Consider the following 15,708-nt stretch of genomic DNA (forward strand, 5'->3'; position numbering starts at 1 on the left):
ATTCTATCTGCTTAAGCCAATGTCTTATTTTAGAGAAGTCAAATACAAACTGTATTATTTACCATGAAAAGTGGTTTTGTAAAAAGCAAATATTTAAAATAATTACTAATTACATGGTATTTGGGCCCCAAAATTCATCCAACTGTAGAAGTGGCAAAAATAAATCTGACTGAAGTATTCTGTTGAAATGTTTTTGAGGAACTGATGAACTGAAAACTACTATAACAGCAGATATCACCAGCATGATAATTTAATTTTCTTGTAATTTTATGATAAGCTCTATTAGGTAAAAATTGTATACTAGCATGATAAATCAAACTCATGCCTCTGAAATAATCAAACAGACTCTTAATTCACCGCTCCCAGCCCAGACAAAGGGGATTCTGGGCGGCTGCCACCATTCCACCTCGCACAGCCAAAAGGAGGTGAGCCACAAGGGCGTCAACAGCAGCAGCAGCAGCAGCACCACCACCACCACCCTCCCCCCCGTAGAAATGAGAAGACACGTAAACAAGTCTCAAAACGAGACTTCCAGATCACCTACAACAACCTGAAAGGGAAATGAGATGGAATACTCCGACACTCAACCACCTGGATTCCCTGAACTGGCAACAAAAGAGGACCTGGAAAAAATGAAATCAGAAATAATTTCTCTGATAATAGCAGAGATTATGCCCATAGTGCAAGACATGATTAATAAATCTAGAGAGGAAACAGATAAAAAAATAGAGGAGCTGAGGAATATGATGGAATCCCAACATAAAAAACAAATGGAATCCATAAAACAGACGCAAACAGATTTCCAGGAGATTAAACACTCCACTGAAAGTCAGAATGAGCCAATGTGAGGACAGAATTTCAGATATAGAAGATAAGATTGCTATTAGTGACCAGGAAAAGAAAAATTTCTTCAAAATTGTAAGGGAGCACTAGAAATCAATCCAGCAGCTGCTAGATGACGCAAAGAAGAATAACATAAGACTGATTGGAGTCAATGAAGAAACAGGAGAGAGTGCAGATGACACAAAAAACTGTTCACAGAAGTGATGGCAGAAAACTTCCCAAGGAGGGGAAAAGAACTTGACATACAGATAAGTGAGGCATATAGGACTCCAAACAGCCTTGATCAAAAAAATCTATACATAGGCATATAATTGTTAAGATTCCAGAAACCCAACAAAAGAACAAAGTTCTACAAGCAGTTAGAGAAAAGAAACAAATCACATACAAAGGAAACCCCATCAGAATCACAGTAAACTTCTCAACACAACCCTCAAGGCAAGAAGAGCTTGGAGTGCTGTATTCCACGCCCTAAAGGAAAAGAGCCTCCAACCCAGATTGATGTACCCTGCAAAACTATCTTTCAAAATTGATGAAGAAATAAGATACTTTCATGATAAAGAGCACCTCAGGAACTTCATGAATACCAAACAAGCACTCCAAAAAGTTTTAGATAATATCCTAGGAACAGACAATAAGGATCACAACCCCCGGAAGCACAGCAGAATGAATCCATTGGGCATGACAAGAAATTAAATGTAAAGGGGGAGAGTCCAACAAAAAGAAAAAGTCATGAACTTCATCTCCCTAATGAGTGTATAATTCAATCTTGTTATTGTATTGATTAGTATTTTTCTGATTCTAGTGTTGCACACCTTTCCTTGTGCTGTACTGGCTATTTATCATCTTCTTATGACTTAATTGGGTTGTCTATTAATGAGCTGTTAAGAGTTCTTTATATATTCTGGTCATAGGTTATATGCATTATAAATATGGTCTGTTTAAGGACTACTTTTCATTTTCTTAATGATGTCATTTAATGTTCTAAATTTTGATGGAATCTCATTTATCAATATTTTTCTTTTTATATATGTTTTTTATATCCTAGGAAATTCTTGCCCACCCTAAATTCATAAACATTTTCCCTTATAATTTCTTCTTAAAGTTTTATACTTTTAGACTTTCATATTTAGGTTCATAGATCCCTTCAAGTTATTTTTATGTATGGAAATAAAGGGTTATGGTTAATTTTTTGATACCAGGTGTTCTAATGTCATTTGCTGAAAACACTATCTTTTCCTCTGCTCTTGAATTGAGTTTACGTTCTATAAAATGTTAATGTTAAATAATCTTTCAAAACTCAGTGGACTATATATGTGTGGTTCTATTTCTAGATTCTCTATTTTACTTCAATGGTCTCTGTCTTTCCTTACACCAACACTGCCTTGATTACTGGAGCTTTAGAAGTCTTAAAATTAGGTACTAAATGTCTTCCAACACTTTTTTTTTTTATCTTTTCTAGGTCCTTTGTACTCCTACATAACTTTTAAATTTCAATATCCAGTTCTTCATTTATAGCAAGTATACACAGACCTGAATTTTTATATATACCTTGTGTTTTCTAATCCTGCTAAATTTAAATACAAGTTCTAGGGGTTCCTAGAGATTTCTTAATATTTTCTCTGTAGATGATCATTTCATCTACATATAAACATCTTGCTTCTACCTTGACAATCCTATCCTAATTGTGTCATTTTATTGCCAGACTATTTTGGTGGGGGCTATGTTTCAAAGCTTAATGGACAGATGAAGAGTAGGCATATCTGCCCTTGTTCTCCACCTTAAGGAGAAAGCATTGTATCTTCTCCATTCATGTAAGGCATTTTTTCCTGGAAGTATGGAGTACATGTCTTTTATCTGTTGAGAAGGTTCTGTTCTACTTCTAGTCTCCTGATAGTTTTTACCATGAACAGCTGTAGAATTTAGTCCAATACTTTTTCTCCAACTAGTGACAGGATCATATGGCTTTTTCTTTCTGCTTTAAATGTTTGATATAATTTATCAGTTAAAATGTATATGAGCCTGTTGTCATCGTATAGGTAGGTTTTCAAGCTAGGAATATACTTTCTTGAATAGGTGCTATTCAAATTTTATATTTCCTCCAGAGTCAGTTTCATTAATTTGTCTTCTAAGGTACTTCTTAGAAGTTGTCAAATTTATTTCAAAAAAGATTTTTGTAATATGCTTTCTATATCCTTTTAAATTCTGTAAAATCTGTGGTAATGTCTTCTAGATCTTGATATTGTAATTTAAAAAATGTATTCATATTGTGTAATAGGAAGAAAAGGTCTAAAGGAGTAGGGGAAGTGGGATGGTAGGGGAAAGGAAAGAAGGGAAAAGAAAAAATATGAGAAAAGGAAAAAAATGGAAACAAAGTCTTTGCAAATAGGGAAGGATGGAGGGAGTGAAGGGAGGGCAGGGGAAGGGGAAAAAAATAAGAATCAAGATACTCATGTAATGGTACAAGATCCCAATGATGAATGTAACTGTATTTTATACCTAAAATGTACCAATAAACTTAATGGAAAATAAATAAATAAATAAAGACTCACACATTCTTCTAAAGGATAAAGTTTCATTTCATGCCTGCTATGGTTTAGATATAGCTGGAGTGCTTCCCCCAAAGGGGCATGTGGTTGAGGCTTAGTCCTTACTATGGTGATGTTTTTGGAGAGAGAGTGAACCGTTAGGAGATATGGCCTCATGGGAGGTTCTTAGGTCCTAAGGGGTGCTGCAGTTAGAAAGAATTAGGGGGCCCAGGTCATTCTCGTTGACACCTCAGCTCTCACAAGACTGAACTCAACCACTGAATTGCTTTCTGGCTACTTTGAGACATTCGTAATCTCTCTCCCTCTCACAGGCATTCCTGCTGTGTGACAACACCCATTCTCTGACTTTTGTCAGAAGCCAAATGAATGGTACTACCTGATTTTGGACTTTCAGCCCCTAAAAATGTAAGCTAAATATACCTCCTTTTTAAAAGGTATCACCCTCAGGTATTTCATCACAGTAACAGAAAAGACACAACGTCTATAACTTCCCAACTTTAGAATACTAACAAATTTTCCATATTTCTTTATATAAACCAGTTTTATTATTATATTAAATTAAGCAAGAACAATGGAACCATTTCATGGCTCTTACCTGTAAATTAACCAATGTCCCAAATCTACTAAAATGTTCATTAAGTTTGCTGATATTATTTAATTCTGGAGGAACTTTTCTCAGTTCAAGTTTAGTATTTTCATTTCCAAACTGAACCTTCTTCTGGAAGCCTGGGCTGTTTGTCCTATTAAAATTTGGTCTGTAAAGAAAAATTAAGTTGATCAGCACATTTATAAATCCTGACCCCTACACCAAGTACAAAGGAATAAAGTTTTACATGTAAATATTCAATTAAGTACAAGTTTTGCCCCAAAACTAAAAAGTACTAGTTGATAAAGGAAATTTCCATTTTCTTCCAAATAAATTCCCAAATCAGTCATGTTAACATCTTTCATGGAAACCACTTGAGAAAGATTCTGCCATACAATCTGGTACTTCCCACACTTGGGCTCTTATTTAACATTTTTCGCTGGAAAGGTCTTCGTATCCTCAATCAGTCAATTTGCACATAAAGCCTTTTTTCCACGTCAGTATAGGCTAACTTGTTGAAATGTATACTATATTAAATTTTGATTAAATTTTAAATTTAATTTTTGTAATACAGAGAATGACCACCTCAACTTCTTTTCAGCTTAAAAAAACAAGGAAGTGTTGAAAGTACACATTACATATCTGACACTTGAAAAAGACAAAACTGTCAGACAGCTTGCCTCAAATCACAGAATTACACAATCACAAAGCCAGAACTATGAACTATCCATTATTAAAGCTCAAAAGGTATGGTAGTAGTCTTTCTTCAACATCAAATTTATAAATGAATCATCATACCCTCCTCAAAATTGTTTCCATACACCTTTCTCTGAAGCTCTTCCTTGATAATTTAATGCCTCTCCAACTGCTTGCAACCCTGCAGAAAGCCCTTTCCAGCTCCTAATAGGAACTGCCTACATGCTGAATTGGGGTCCCCCTACATATAGCTAGCATTTAATGTCATATTTACGTGAGGGGTAGTTTCTCTTAGAAAACTGAAATGAGGAAAAATTATGTTCTCAAAAATCTCATGACTTATATAAGAAAATGGTTTTCTAGTACCAAACAACTAAACTACAAATGTCTAGAAAATAAGTTAACATTTTATTTGGGGTTTGCCTGTACAATAGAATAATTCAACATTTTTAAAAAAGAAAATACTATGTGGTCATAATCATACAGTAACAGTCTGTAAAACCAGTGTACAATAAAATTCTTCAGTTTTCATTGCCAGCTTACTTATCAAACCAAGTCTTCTTTGCGGGACCTCCAGGCTCCCCAGAACCTATTGTTCTTTTCCTCGATTCTGAATCCACTACTATTCTCATACTGCTTTTATTAGGAGGCTTTTCTGTGTTAAAAAAAAAAGAAAAAAATGGAAAAAAAGCATAGATTAATATTTTATCATAGCTACTTTCTTAATTCATATTGAAAAGTTTCTGACTTTTTGTCCAAATACACATATTTTAGAAGAAAGGGAAATAAATGTACACTCAAACATAGTAACTCAAGGTATTTTTAACCTATTTCAAATATATTCTTCTATTTGACACCTAATAACTATAAAAAACAATCAGTAATTCTCACATGTCAAATAAAAATGTGACTTTTTTTCTTGCACCAGGGACTGAATTCAGGACCTTGTGTTTGCCAGGTAGGCGCAGCATCACAAAATGTGATTCTTTAGGCCACTTTGAGGCCTAAAAATCCATGTGAAAATTTCCATGTGCCATCACTCTCACCACAAATCAATATACTGTATAAATATACAAATACATTACTTTGCGTCTTTAAATTCATTGTTTTGAATCACATGCACAAACTAAAAGATTCAAATTTAACACTAATTGAATGACCTTTGAGAAACTGTAAGAGTTTTGAATGAAGCTGTTTATTTCAATAGCAACATATTAACACACTGAAAACATACTTGATTTAAAAAGAAAATTAATGAAATGCACTGTGCAAGAGCTATGAATATCTGCTTCCAATACTTTACATATTTACCACTACAACAGCCTTGATACAAAATTGCCTTACTTTTTTTTCATCAAGTCTATTGTCCTAACTGGGTTTTTGCTTTCAGATTTGTTTAGTCATCAATTATCTTCAGAGACAGAGGCCCAAAAATCAATGCCCCAGAGCCCTGCTGCTTTCCTCCATCTTCAACTCTTTTCATGACATTTCCCATGAACACTTAACTTTACAGCTAAAATTAACACATTTTTTACAGAGAAAACTTTATAAAGCTATTTCTCCTTTACTAACCCCATTTACCTTCCATACCTACATAGCCAGCTCCTGAAAGATGTGTACACTGACCTAACTTTGCTTCCTTACCACCTATTCACTCACTAATTAATCCCCTGAACATCACAGCTGTTCCCATTACTGAAAATACACGATGTCCTAACTTACAGCTTAAGCCTATGAATATTTTTCAGGCCTCTTCTAACTTGACCTCTAAGAAGCATTTGCTGCTGCTAACCTTCCTGTCTTAAATATTACCTTCTCTAATTTTCAGGAATCCCCACCTCCTGCTTTTGTCTGCACCTTCTGGTTTCACCTTTTCAGTCTCTCATGGACCTCACACTTCCAAATCCAATCTCCTGCTGAACATTTCTACTCAAATGACCTAGGCCACAATTAAAAACTTCCAAAACTCTATTTATCTTCCTATCTTCTTTCACAACAAATGATACTACCATCGGCCTAATTTTTCAGGAAAATAATCTGGTGTCTAATTTCACCCTTTCCATTAGCCTTATTCAAAGCCCCACAGATTAAAGTATTGTCAATTCTCTCTACCAAACGTCAGTCTTTTCACTTCTCACTATTATTAACCTAGTTCAGCTACTAGCACCTCCTCTCCAGAATTCTTCAATTGCCTTAATGGACCTCTTAAGTCCTTCTACATCCATTTCAGAAATAAATGTTCTTTCAGTTTCTCAAAATTATCATATGGCGCATGTGCTTGATCTACCCACTTTTTCTGGCTGTGATTTATTCTATATCTCCACAACACATTGGGCAGAAACATTCTGCATCTAGCATTAGTGACATTCACAGTTCAAACTAGTTTTTATGCCCAGTGATACCTTCCCATCTTGTCTTTTAACCTGGTTACCTAGCCCTTACTGAGAATCTTTGATCTAAACTCTTCTTTAATATGTACTGCATTTGAAGGCTCACTAGGAGAGACAGTGATGTGTTTTTCCTCCAGTAATTGCGATGCGTTTGCCTCAATTTTTATTTTCTCATTTAAGATTCCTTTTTATTAATATTCAAGAGGAGTGTTAAAAATACAGAAGCCAAGTTCCTCTTGGTATACAATCAGCAGATGTGTCTAATCATTACATGTACTGTTTTGCCCACAAAATCCTTTTAATAAATTGTTTTTCTACTAAAAATTGTCAGAATTGATTTTGTTGACTGGAAATGGGAAACTACTTAACCCATCTCCCTGCCTATATCCAATCATGGGCACATCTATCAAGTTCTCTAGCTTTAGAAATACAGAAAGAGTAATTATCAAGACCTCTAAGAAACCTTTACATTAGTAATGCTAAAGTATCAAAGGGCCTAATTTTTTTCATTTATTTAATGATCCCATCAAGATTTAAAGTATTAAGCATAGAAGTATAACTATCACACATAACTTACAATGTTTGATAAACTTAGTCATCTACAGACCATAAGAAATGTATAACAATTACATAATCAACACTACTATGAGCTTTTTATGTATCTGTCACAATCCAGGACAGTAAATTTGCAATCTAAATCAGGAATGAGAATGTATGTCAGGAGAGGAGAAAGGACTGAAAAAAACCATGAAAACAGACTTATAAGCAATCCTCAACTCAAATAGGTTGCTAAATCAGTTGTTTGCTAAGTTAAAAAACAATAATAATATAGACTATATTCCTACATTAGCTCACAAAATAGTACATAATGTTATCTAAAGATCAATGCTAAAATAATTATCAGGTACTACAATTTTATTTAAAAGCCATTCAAATCGCTATGTAGAAATGCTAGACATTTATCTCTCAACAGGACTAGTAACTTGTAACTGCATGCATGAAGAGCTAAAATACCCAAATTCCAACTTCTAAGATTATATGCAATGGGTAAGATTTATATACAAAGGGTTTAAGCTCTCTTCCTTCTCTCAATCACAGCAAAAAAATCAACCTGACATGTAAATGCATCTAATAAATCTAATAAATATATTTATGCCACTCCAAAGCAACAAGGTAAGAAAGAAATGAAGTCAGAGCAGGAATATTGGTATGAGAATAAAGTCCTAAGTAGAAGAAAGAAATGGAGTTTCTATAAACTAGCTAGGTAGGAGAGAGATTCAAAGGATGGCTAAATATCACAAAGAGCTATTAAGTGACTACTTTTTAATTACAAGCTATATTATCATTCATATAGAAACTATTTTAATAATCTTTTTTTTATTGCTATGGTGGTTACTGGAATCCTTAAGGAAAATTTAAACAATATATGTTGGGCTAGACTTATACATAAATGTCTGATCTCAAAGAGGATATAAAATTAAAATATTCCTCACACCTCTATCACAAAAAGGTCTTCAAATACTTAAAGAAGATGCTCAGAATCTTATGACTTCCAAATGACAAATTAAAAACAGGCATAAGCAATCATAAGTTTATTAATCCACATTAGGATTAATAATGCTTAAGTTTGACTTTTATTCACAAAGATAAGCCTTGATTTTTTAAATTCTGGCTAGGAAAGACAACAAGAAAACATTAGAATATAAATGGGTTTTAACAGTTAATTAGGGTGATTAAGTAAAGACATTTTTACTAGCCTAGGTAGTACTTTCTATTATGCCTGATATCCCTCATTTACCTCTATGAAATGGTATCTGCAGAAAATGCTACCCCTTTCGAATTAATGTGAACACTCTCACTCCTTTAATCCTTCTCATCAGTTTATATCTCAAGTATAGCACTTCTGTTGCCTTGCCTTCTGACTATTATCAGTCCAAACTCTTAGAAAATCTATTTAAAAGTCTGTTTCCTCTAAAAACTTTTTTAAAGGAGTAATTTCCTAATACACAATTCCTGTTGCTTAGAAACATAAGCAATCCAGTATCAAATTTTAACATGTCAAAAGTGAATAAAAAATAAAATGCATCAAGTACTAGTCTGCACAGATAATTTCATTATCCAAAAATAGGATAGACTTTAGGAATTAAAGCATTACTCTTAAGAGTTTAAATGAATGAACTACAGATAAAATAAAAGAAACAAAAACAAATCTACCTGAGAAACGTATATTGTGGGAAAATTCTCCATGGAACAGTATAATAAAGTGTGGCTATATCACAAATATGGAACCACACATTATCTGTCTATCATGAAAGACCAAAGGTTTCAGGCAACTAACAAGATCACCATCCCTTACTCAACCTCAATAAACACAGGAAGAATTGTTCTTTAAAAATGTTTCCCCACTCTTGAGACCATGAAAATGATAATAAAAGATTAATCATAGTACCTCTGGGTGGCAAGTCCATATCCCCTGATGTTAGTCCTATCAAGTTAGGCCTTTGTGCATGCACTCTGTGCCTATACATAGGTCTAGAAGTGTTTGTTATGCTTGGGGCTTCAGGATTGTAGCCATCTGTGTCATATGCATCTGGTAATACAAAAACTGCAATTAAAAAACAATTATAAAACTCCACTTGGTAATTTTTAATACTGGTAACAGAACAGTAAGCCATCTAACAAATTACTAATATAACTACCATGTTTTATATATATTACAAAGAAAAGTTTCATAAAAGCAAAAGATATTAAAAATAAAATGTAACTTTAAAAAAAAAAAATCATTAAGTGATGGATTACTTAATGTATATTCACCAAGCCTACAAGGTAGTTGACATAATTTAGTGAGAAAAAAATGATTCTAACAAAGCAATTAATTCTATAGACATTCTTAAATTCCTTATCTAAAAGTATGCTTTAAAACTACTTTACAGTATGAATACAGAGTGGGCCAAAACTGCACCTGTAGTAAAAAGAGAGGGTGGAGCAGGAGGAGGCTGGTGATGAATGCCGGTTGTTACTACAGTAGGAACAGAACTGGTTGCAGAGTTCGGGGGAGCATCCATGCCAGATGGCTGCAAAGGAGGAAGGGGAGGTGGTGGTCCTGTCAAAACCAAAGAATAAGAAATATCATCTGAAAGCAAACAAATAAAATAAATTACTGTATATCCAAACATATTTTCCTTTATCAAACTGTAATATCTTCTATAAACACAAAGATGTTACAACTTAACATGTTTTTGTGATACAAAACCTTTCAATGTTTTCCAAAATATGTTTGATTTAAGCAATACAGGATCTCAGGCAACTGGGGTTCATCAGTAGTGTACATAATTCACTTGGCCATTCCAGTCACAACAACTGCTTTGGTACAGGTTGCAGTGTTTAAGTATATTCCAAATGGGAGTGTTCTGCTTAGTTTCTATCAGACATCTACATGATTTCTGTAGATACTTTTAACAAAATCAAGCCAAACCTATTAACTTTATAGGAAAACTATGAATGGACAGATAATAAATACAGACTAAAAAAACAAGTGTTTTCTACTGACCTGTAACAGGTGGGAGACTGGGTGGCAATGGACCTGGAGGTGGCACTGGGGGTCTAAGATTCACAGGTGGTGGTGTAAGAATTGGTGGAGGTGGGGGGAGTCCAGGAGGAGGTGGTCCTTCAACAACAGGAGGCTGTGCTGGGAAAGGCAGCATACCAGGAAGATTGACATCTTCTACAACTACTGGGTCACTTCCATGATCAAAAGGGCACATGTCACCTCTCATACAAAAGCCCTTTTCTGTGAGTAAAGAATAGTTAGAAACAAATATGAAAAGCACTAGAAACACAAATAGTCTCTAGGTTAACAAAAACATGAATCTTTTTAATACTAAGCAAAAGTATAATTTTTCACAAAAGCCACTTGCTCATTTTCAGTAATATAGGTATCTATTTTCCTACACATGCCTCAAATTTGTCATTTTTTATAGCAGAGTAGTAGTCCATTATATACAGATACCACATTTTGTTTATCCTATCATCTGTTCATGAGTATATAGGCCACTACCAGGATTTAGATATTACAAATTGTCTTGCTATAAACATTGGTATGCCTGTATTGCTGTATCAGACACATAAGCTTAAATACCACATGGTATCTCTCAAGTCAAAGTATAAACAAAGAAAACGATAAAGGATGGAAGAGAAAGGAACAAGGGACAGATCTCGTCCAACAGAAAAGTGGTCCAAAGGAAAAAGATAAGAAGTGAGGAGGAAGGGAAGAGGAAATGAAAGGAATAAAGATGTCCCATGTATAAGACCCTAATAAGTCCAATTAATGTAAACATTATATGCCATAACTTGAGCTAAGACAAATAATATCAACAATAAATAATATCACCTATATAAAAGGTGATAGGAGAACCAGGGGAGGGAGGGGGAAGGGGATTAGATCAAAAAAAGCTGTAATATATACATGTAACCACTCCCCAAAATGACTGTAAAAATGTGTGAATTGAAAACATGTACTAATAAAAAAAGAAGCCAAGTACAAAAACCTATTTACCAAGTGATAATATGTCTAACATGTACATGCATATTATCTAACATATCTAATATTTCTAAAAAATGTATCACCAAATTAAAATCAGTCTACTTAGCAAGATGACATAAAACTTACATTTAATTTTTGTCATGTTTTTGTCAGATCCCTCATTTAAATCTCTCACTTGAAATTACTCTGGCTTTAGTAACAGTTATAAAACTTTTCCTATTAATCCTTGAAAGTCTTCAATTCTCTTATAAAAATCTTACATAAGATTTATATTTCTAGGTCTTAGCTACATTCTAATACTCATTTCTATTCTTTTTTTTTTGAACCAGGGATCAAACTTGGGTCCTTATACTTGCGCAGTAGGCAGCGAAACGACTGAGCTAAATCTCCGGCCCTAATACTCATTTCTAAAGTGAGTTGTGTTATTAGGTATTAGAAGCAGATTCCTTGAAAAATAACTCAGTACGTATCTAGGGGTAGAATGGGTGGGTCATTTTCTAGGTATAGGTTTAAACTTTAACGTGTTAAACCTTACACACAAATAAATTGTCTTTGAATAGATAATAAATAGACAGTGGTAACTAATGAAACGTACAGTAATATTTGGGAATTCAGGAAATGATAAAGACTAATTTCTTAATATTTTAACATCAGAGATAAGTCTTTGAATAACTGTACAACCTGAACTTACAGAATTTAAGAGGCTGCAGATGTTAATACTTTAATTGATAGACTTACCATCATAGTCTCTACACCGTTTCTTTGGCATTGGTGGTCTTACATAAGAGTTATGATCCACTTGGTCTTCATGAAATTCAGACCAACTTTCAGTAGTGTTATTACCATGATGTGTAGGAGCAATTACAGTAATGGTGCTGCTCAAAGTAGGTACAGGATAGTGACCAGATGAGATATTTGGTACTGAAGAGACTGGAGTATAATTGTTTTCTAATGGATCTGCTCTATCCAAGTCATATTTAGGTTTTACCAGATCCCTTTCTGCAACAAAATACAAACAACTTATAAACTACACTCTACTAAAAAACAAAACAAAACAAAACACAAAACCCACTGTTTCCCAGATTTAAGGTGGTATTTTTTGCTTAAACAGAGAAACTTTCTTTTAGTTAAGTCATTTATTTTAAAAACTACTCAATTACTACAGATTATTTGAAGGTAAGCTATTTCTATTCAATATGACCTGAACTACAAAACTGCACATAAAGTTACTCTACTGTTTAACCAGTTTCTCCTTGGAATTTTGTTTCTAGAGAAAAGAAATTTTATTATCTTCATCACAATCTTAGTACAGCCCACAAAACAGAACATATAATAAAAAGCATGGTATATTTCCTCTGATAAACTTTTCATTGTCAGCCATCTAAAGACACTGTGACATTTTATAATGAACACTATTAAAGATGAGAATGGATAAGAAAAGGAACAAAAACAGTTTTTATTATACATAAAGAAACTAGGCTGTACATAGTTCCAGGAAAGACAAAATACATCATGGAGATAAGTGAGGCAATGTGCAAAGAGAGCTACTAGCTACACCTACATTACAGCCCAAGGAAATACTCTTAAGAAAAATATAGAATACAGGGCTTACACAAAGGCCAAAAACAGTATTAAAGTAACAAAAATCTAAGTCTGAGTAAAAGTATTTACACGTGTTGGAAATGACATGCTCGTGCAAATATATACATCTGAAATACAATTTTTAAACATATAGTTTGAGGTATAATACATATATAAAAATCTAAATATAATTAAAGTGCACAATGTAGTAAGCTGTGATCTAGGTACATACCTTAGAAACTCATATATAAAAATCTAAATTAAAGTCTACAATGTCGTAAGTTGTGATCTATGTATATACCTATGAAACCAACACTACAATCAAAATGAAGAACTTATTACCTGCAAAGGTATCCTCAGAACTCTTTGTAACTGACTTGTAATCCATTCTTCCTTTACTCCATCTCAGGCAACCACTGGTTTGCTTTCTATCATTACAGATCAGTATACATTTTCTAAAATTTATTTATATATGTGTGTGTGTGTGTGTGTGTACTTTTGTGTGTCTTTTTTCACTCAGCATAACAATTAAGAGTCATCTAGTTTAGTATATGTACCAGTAGTTCTTTCCTTTTTATTCATGTTATGGCATATACCACAATATGTGGATACCATATCAATATCCATCTACTGATGAACATCTGGGTTGTTTCTAGTTTTAGGCTATTACACATAAAGCTAGTACAAACATACGAATACAAATCTTTGTATAAACATAGCCTTTCATTTCTTCTAGATAAGTATCTAGGAGTGGAATGGATAGGTCTTGTTCTAGGCTTAACATTTTAAAATACTTCCAAAAGTGTTTTCCAAAAACTCATTTATCTACATTCGCATCAACACTGAATATAATCTTTTTCATTGTAAATGTCCTGTTAAATGTACAGTGGTAACTGCAGTTTTAACCTGCATGTACTAAGAGTTTATAAACATATTTTTTAAAACATTTACTTAGACCACAGAAACATGATAACAGAAAAAAACAAAGACAACACTCAGAAAACATTAAACAATTTTTAAAACCCTTATATATGGAACTTTTCACAGTAAAAGAATGCTAACCAAAGTACGTTTTATTTACCCCTGCTTCGTGTTCTGCTTCTGCTTCTAGTCCTGCTTCTATCTCTATCCCTGTCACGAAGTCTCTCTTTACTCCAACTTCGGCTTCGACTCCTGCTGTAACTTCGACTTCGCCCTCGTCTTCTATTATACCGGTCTCTGTACGAATCTCTGCGAGGAGGGTTTCGATCATAGTCTCTTTTGCGAGAACGATCATCTTTTTTCCTTTCATCTCGACTTCTAAAGAAATATGTGATCATTTTTATGCAAACAATACTTAATTACACAGGGAACAAACTAAATGCAAAAGCTGTGTTGACTACTTGTAACATCATAATTTCCTATCCTATCATCAGAATATAAATATGAAAAAGTCAAATTATAAAATAATTATAAAAATAAAACCTGTTTTATTCTAAACTTTTTTCAAAAAATTATTTTAATGTCTTAGTCTTTAGTGTTATACACATCAATGTCTATACAGTTAGGCATATGTACCTAAAGATTTATCTATTCCTGTCTTTTACACACTATAGAGTCTTGTACATATACTCCAGAAGTACGCATTATATCAATATACTCTGAACACTCCAAAATCTTAATGGAAAAAATAAATCACACTAAATGAAAGCTTCAGACAAAAAAAATGTAATGTTACAATTTCACTGCAATCTCAAATTAGGAATAAAAATGATAACTAATACATGTCAAGCATAATTCTAAATCTTGCTCCCAAGATATACAAATCTAATATATATTTTCTTGGTAGAAAAGTACCTAGTAATACTTTCCTGGACCAATAAAAAAGTAGGCATTATCTCCTCTTCTGTAAAAGAGAATCTAAGTTTCATTTAAAAGATAATCAAAATCTAAACACTGAATACGGTTCAATGAACCACTCACCTATTTTCTCTGTACCGGGAGCTTGACTGAGGAGGACTATGATTTAGCCTTCTAGAAAATTTCTTCTCTCGCTCTTCTTCCTTTGTGATCTGATATACAAAAAAAAAGAAAGTGCACAAGCTTAGGTAGTTACTCCTTACCACATTACTAATTCAGTAACATACTGGGCAAGGGATTTAGCTCAGTGGTTCCACTGCCTGCCTTGCAAGCGCAAGGTCCCAAATTTTATCTTCAGTACCAAAAAAAAAAAAAAATGGAATTGCTGTTAATTCAATAACATACTAAAATTAATTTATGTAATACAGGAGCAAAACTGTCATCTACAATTAAATTTCTCTACTAAATATAGTCATTTAATTTAGCCATAATGGACAGTAAAAAAATTCATAAATATCTGCCTTAGAAAACAGTGAAAAGTATTTTAATAAATCCCATTTAATATAATTAATAGACAGCCAATTTTATTCCTCTTTCAAAAGTCTAACACATATTTATGTTTTGGTTTCATGGACTTAATCTCACATAAAATACATCAAAGAATATAGGAGGATGCATTAAAAA

General features: G+C 33.4%; 1 protein-coding gene across 18 annotated transcripts in view; it reads right to left on the bottom strand.

Annotated features, from left to right (window-relative positions):
- Positions 1-15,708, bottom strand: part of Rbm26 (RNA binding motif protein 26) — a 94,316-nt gene that overhangs the window by 44,584 nt on the left and 34,024 nt on the right. For 7 of the 18 annotated variants that reach the window (XM_087192977.1, XM_021258647.2, XM_087192970.1 and 4 more), the window contains exons 4-11: positions 15,148-15,236; positions 14,267-14,484; positions 12,343-12,603; positions 10,612-10,851; positions 10,024-10,194; positions 9,511-9,666; positions 5,215-5,326; positions 3,985-4,144 (exon numbers count right to left, since the gene is read on the bottom strand). In XM_087192977.1, coding sequence (XP_087049103.1) covers positions 3,985-4,144; positions 5,215-5,326; positions 9,511-9,666; positions 10,024-10,194; positions 10,612-10,851; positions 12,343-12,603; positions 14,267-14,484; positions 15,148-15,236 — 1,407 coding nt within the window. The remainder of the gene's footprint in view (positions 1-3,984; positions 4,145-5,214; positions 5,327-9,510; positions 9,667-10,023; positions 10,195-10,611; positions 10,852-12,342; positions 12,604-14,266; positions 14,485-15,147; positions 15,237-15,708) is intronic. The other 11 variants (XM_004845219.4, XM_004845218.4, XM_004845215.4 and 8 more) reach the window with 3 other exon arrangements.

Source organism: Heterocephalus glaber, unplaced genomic scaffold (assembly GCF_053883595.1).
Source record: "Heterocephalus glaber isolate CG9 unplaced genomic scaffold, H.glaber_assembly_v1.0 deba00001577, whole genome shotgun sequence".
NCBI lineage: Eukaryota > Metazoa > Chordata > Mammalia > Rodentia > Bathyergidae > Heterocephalus > Heterocephalus glaber.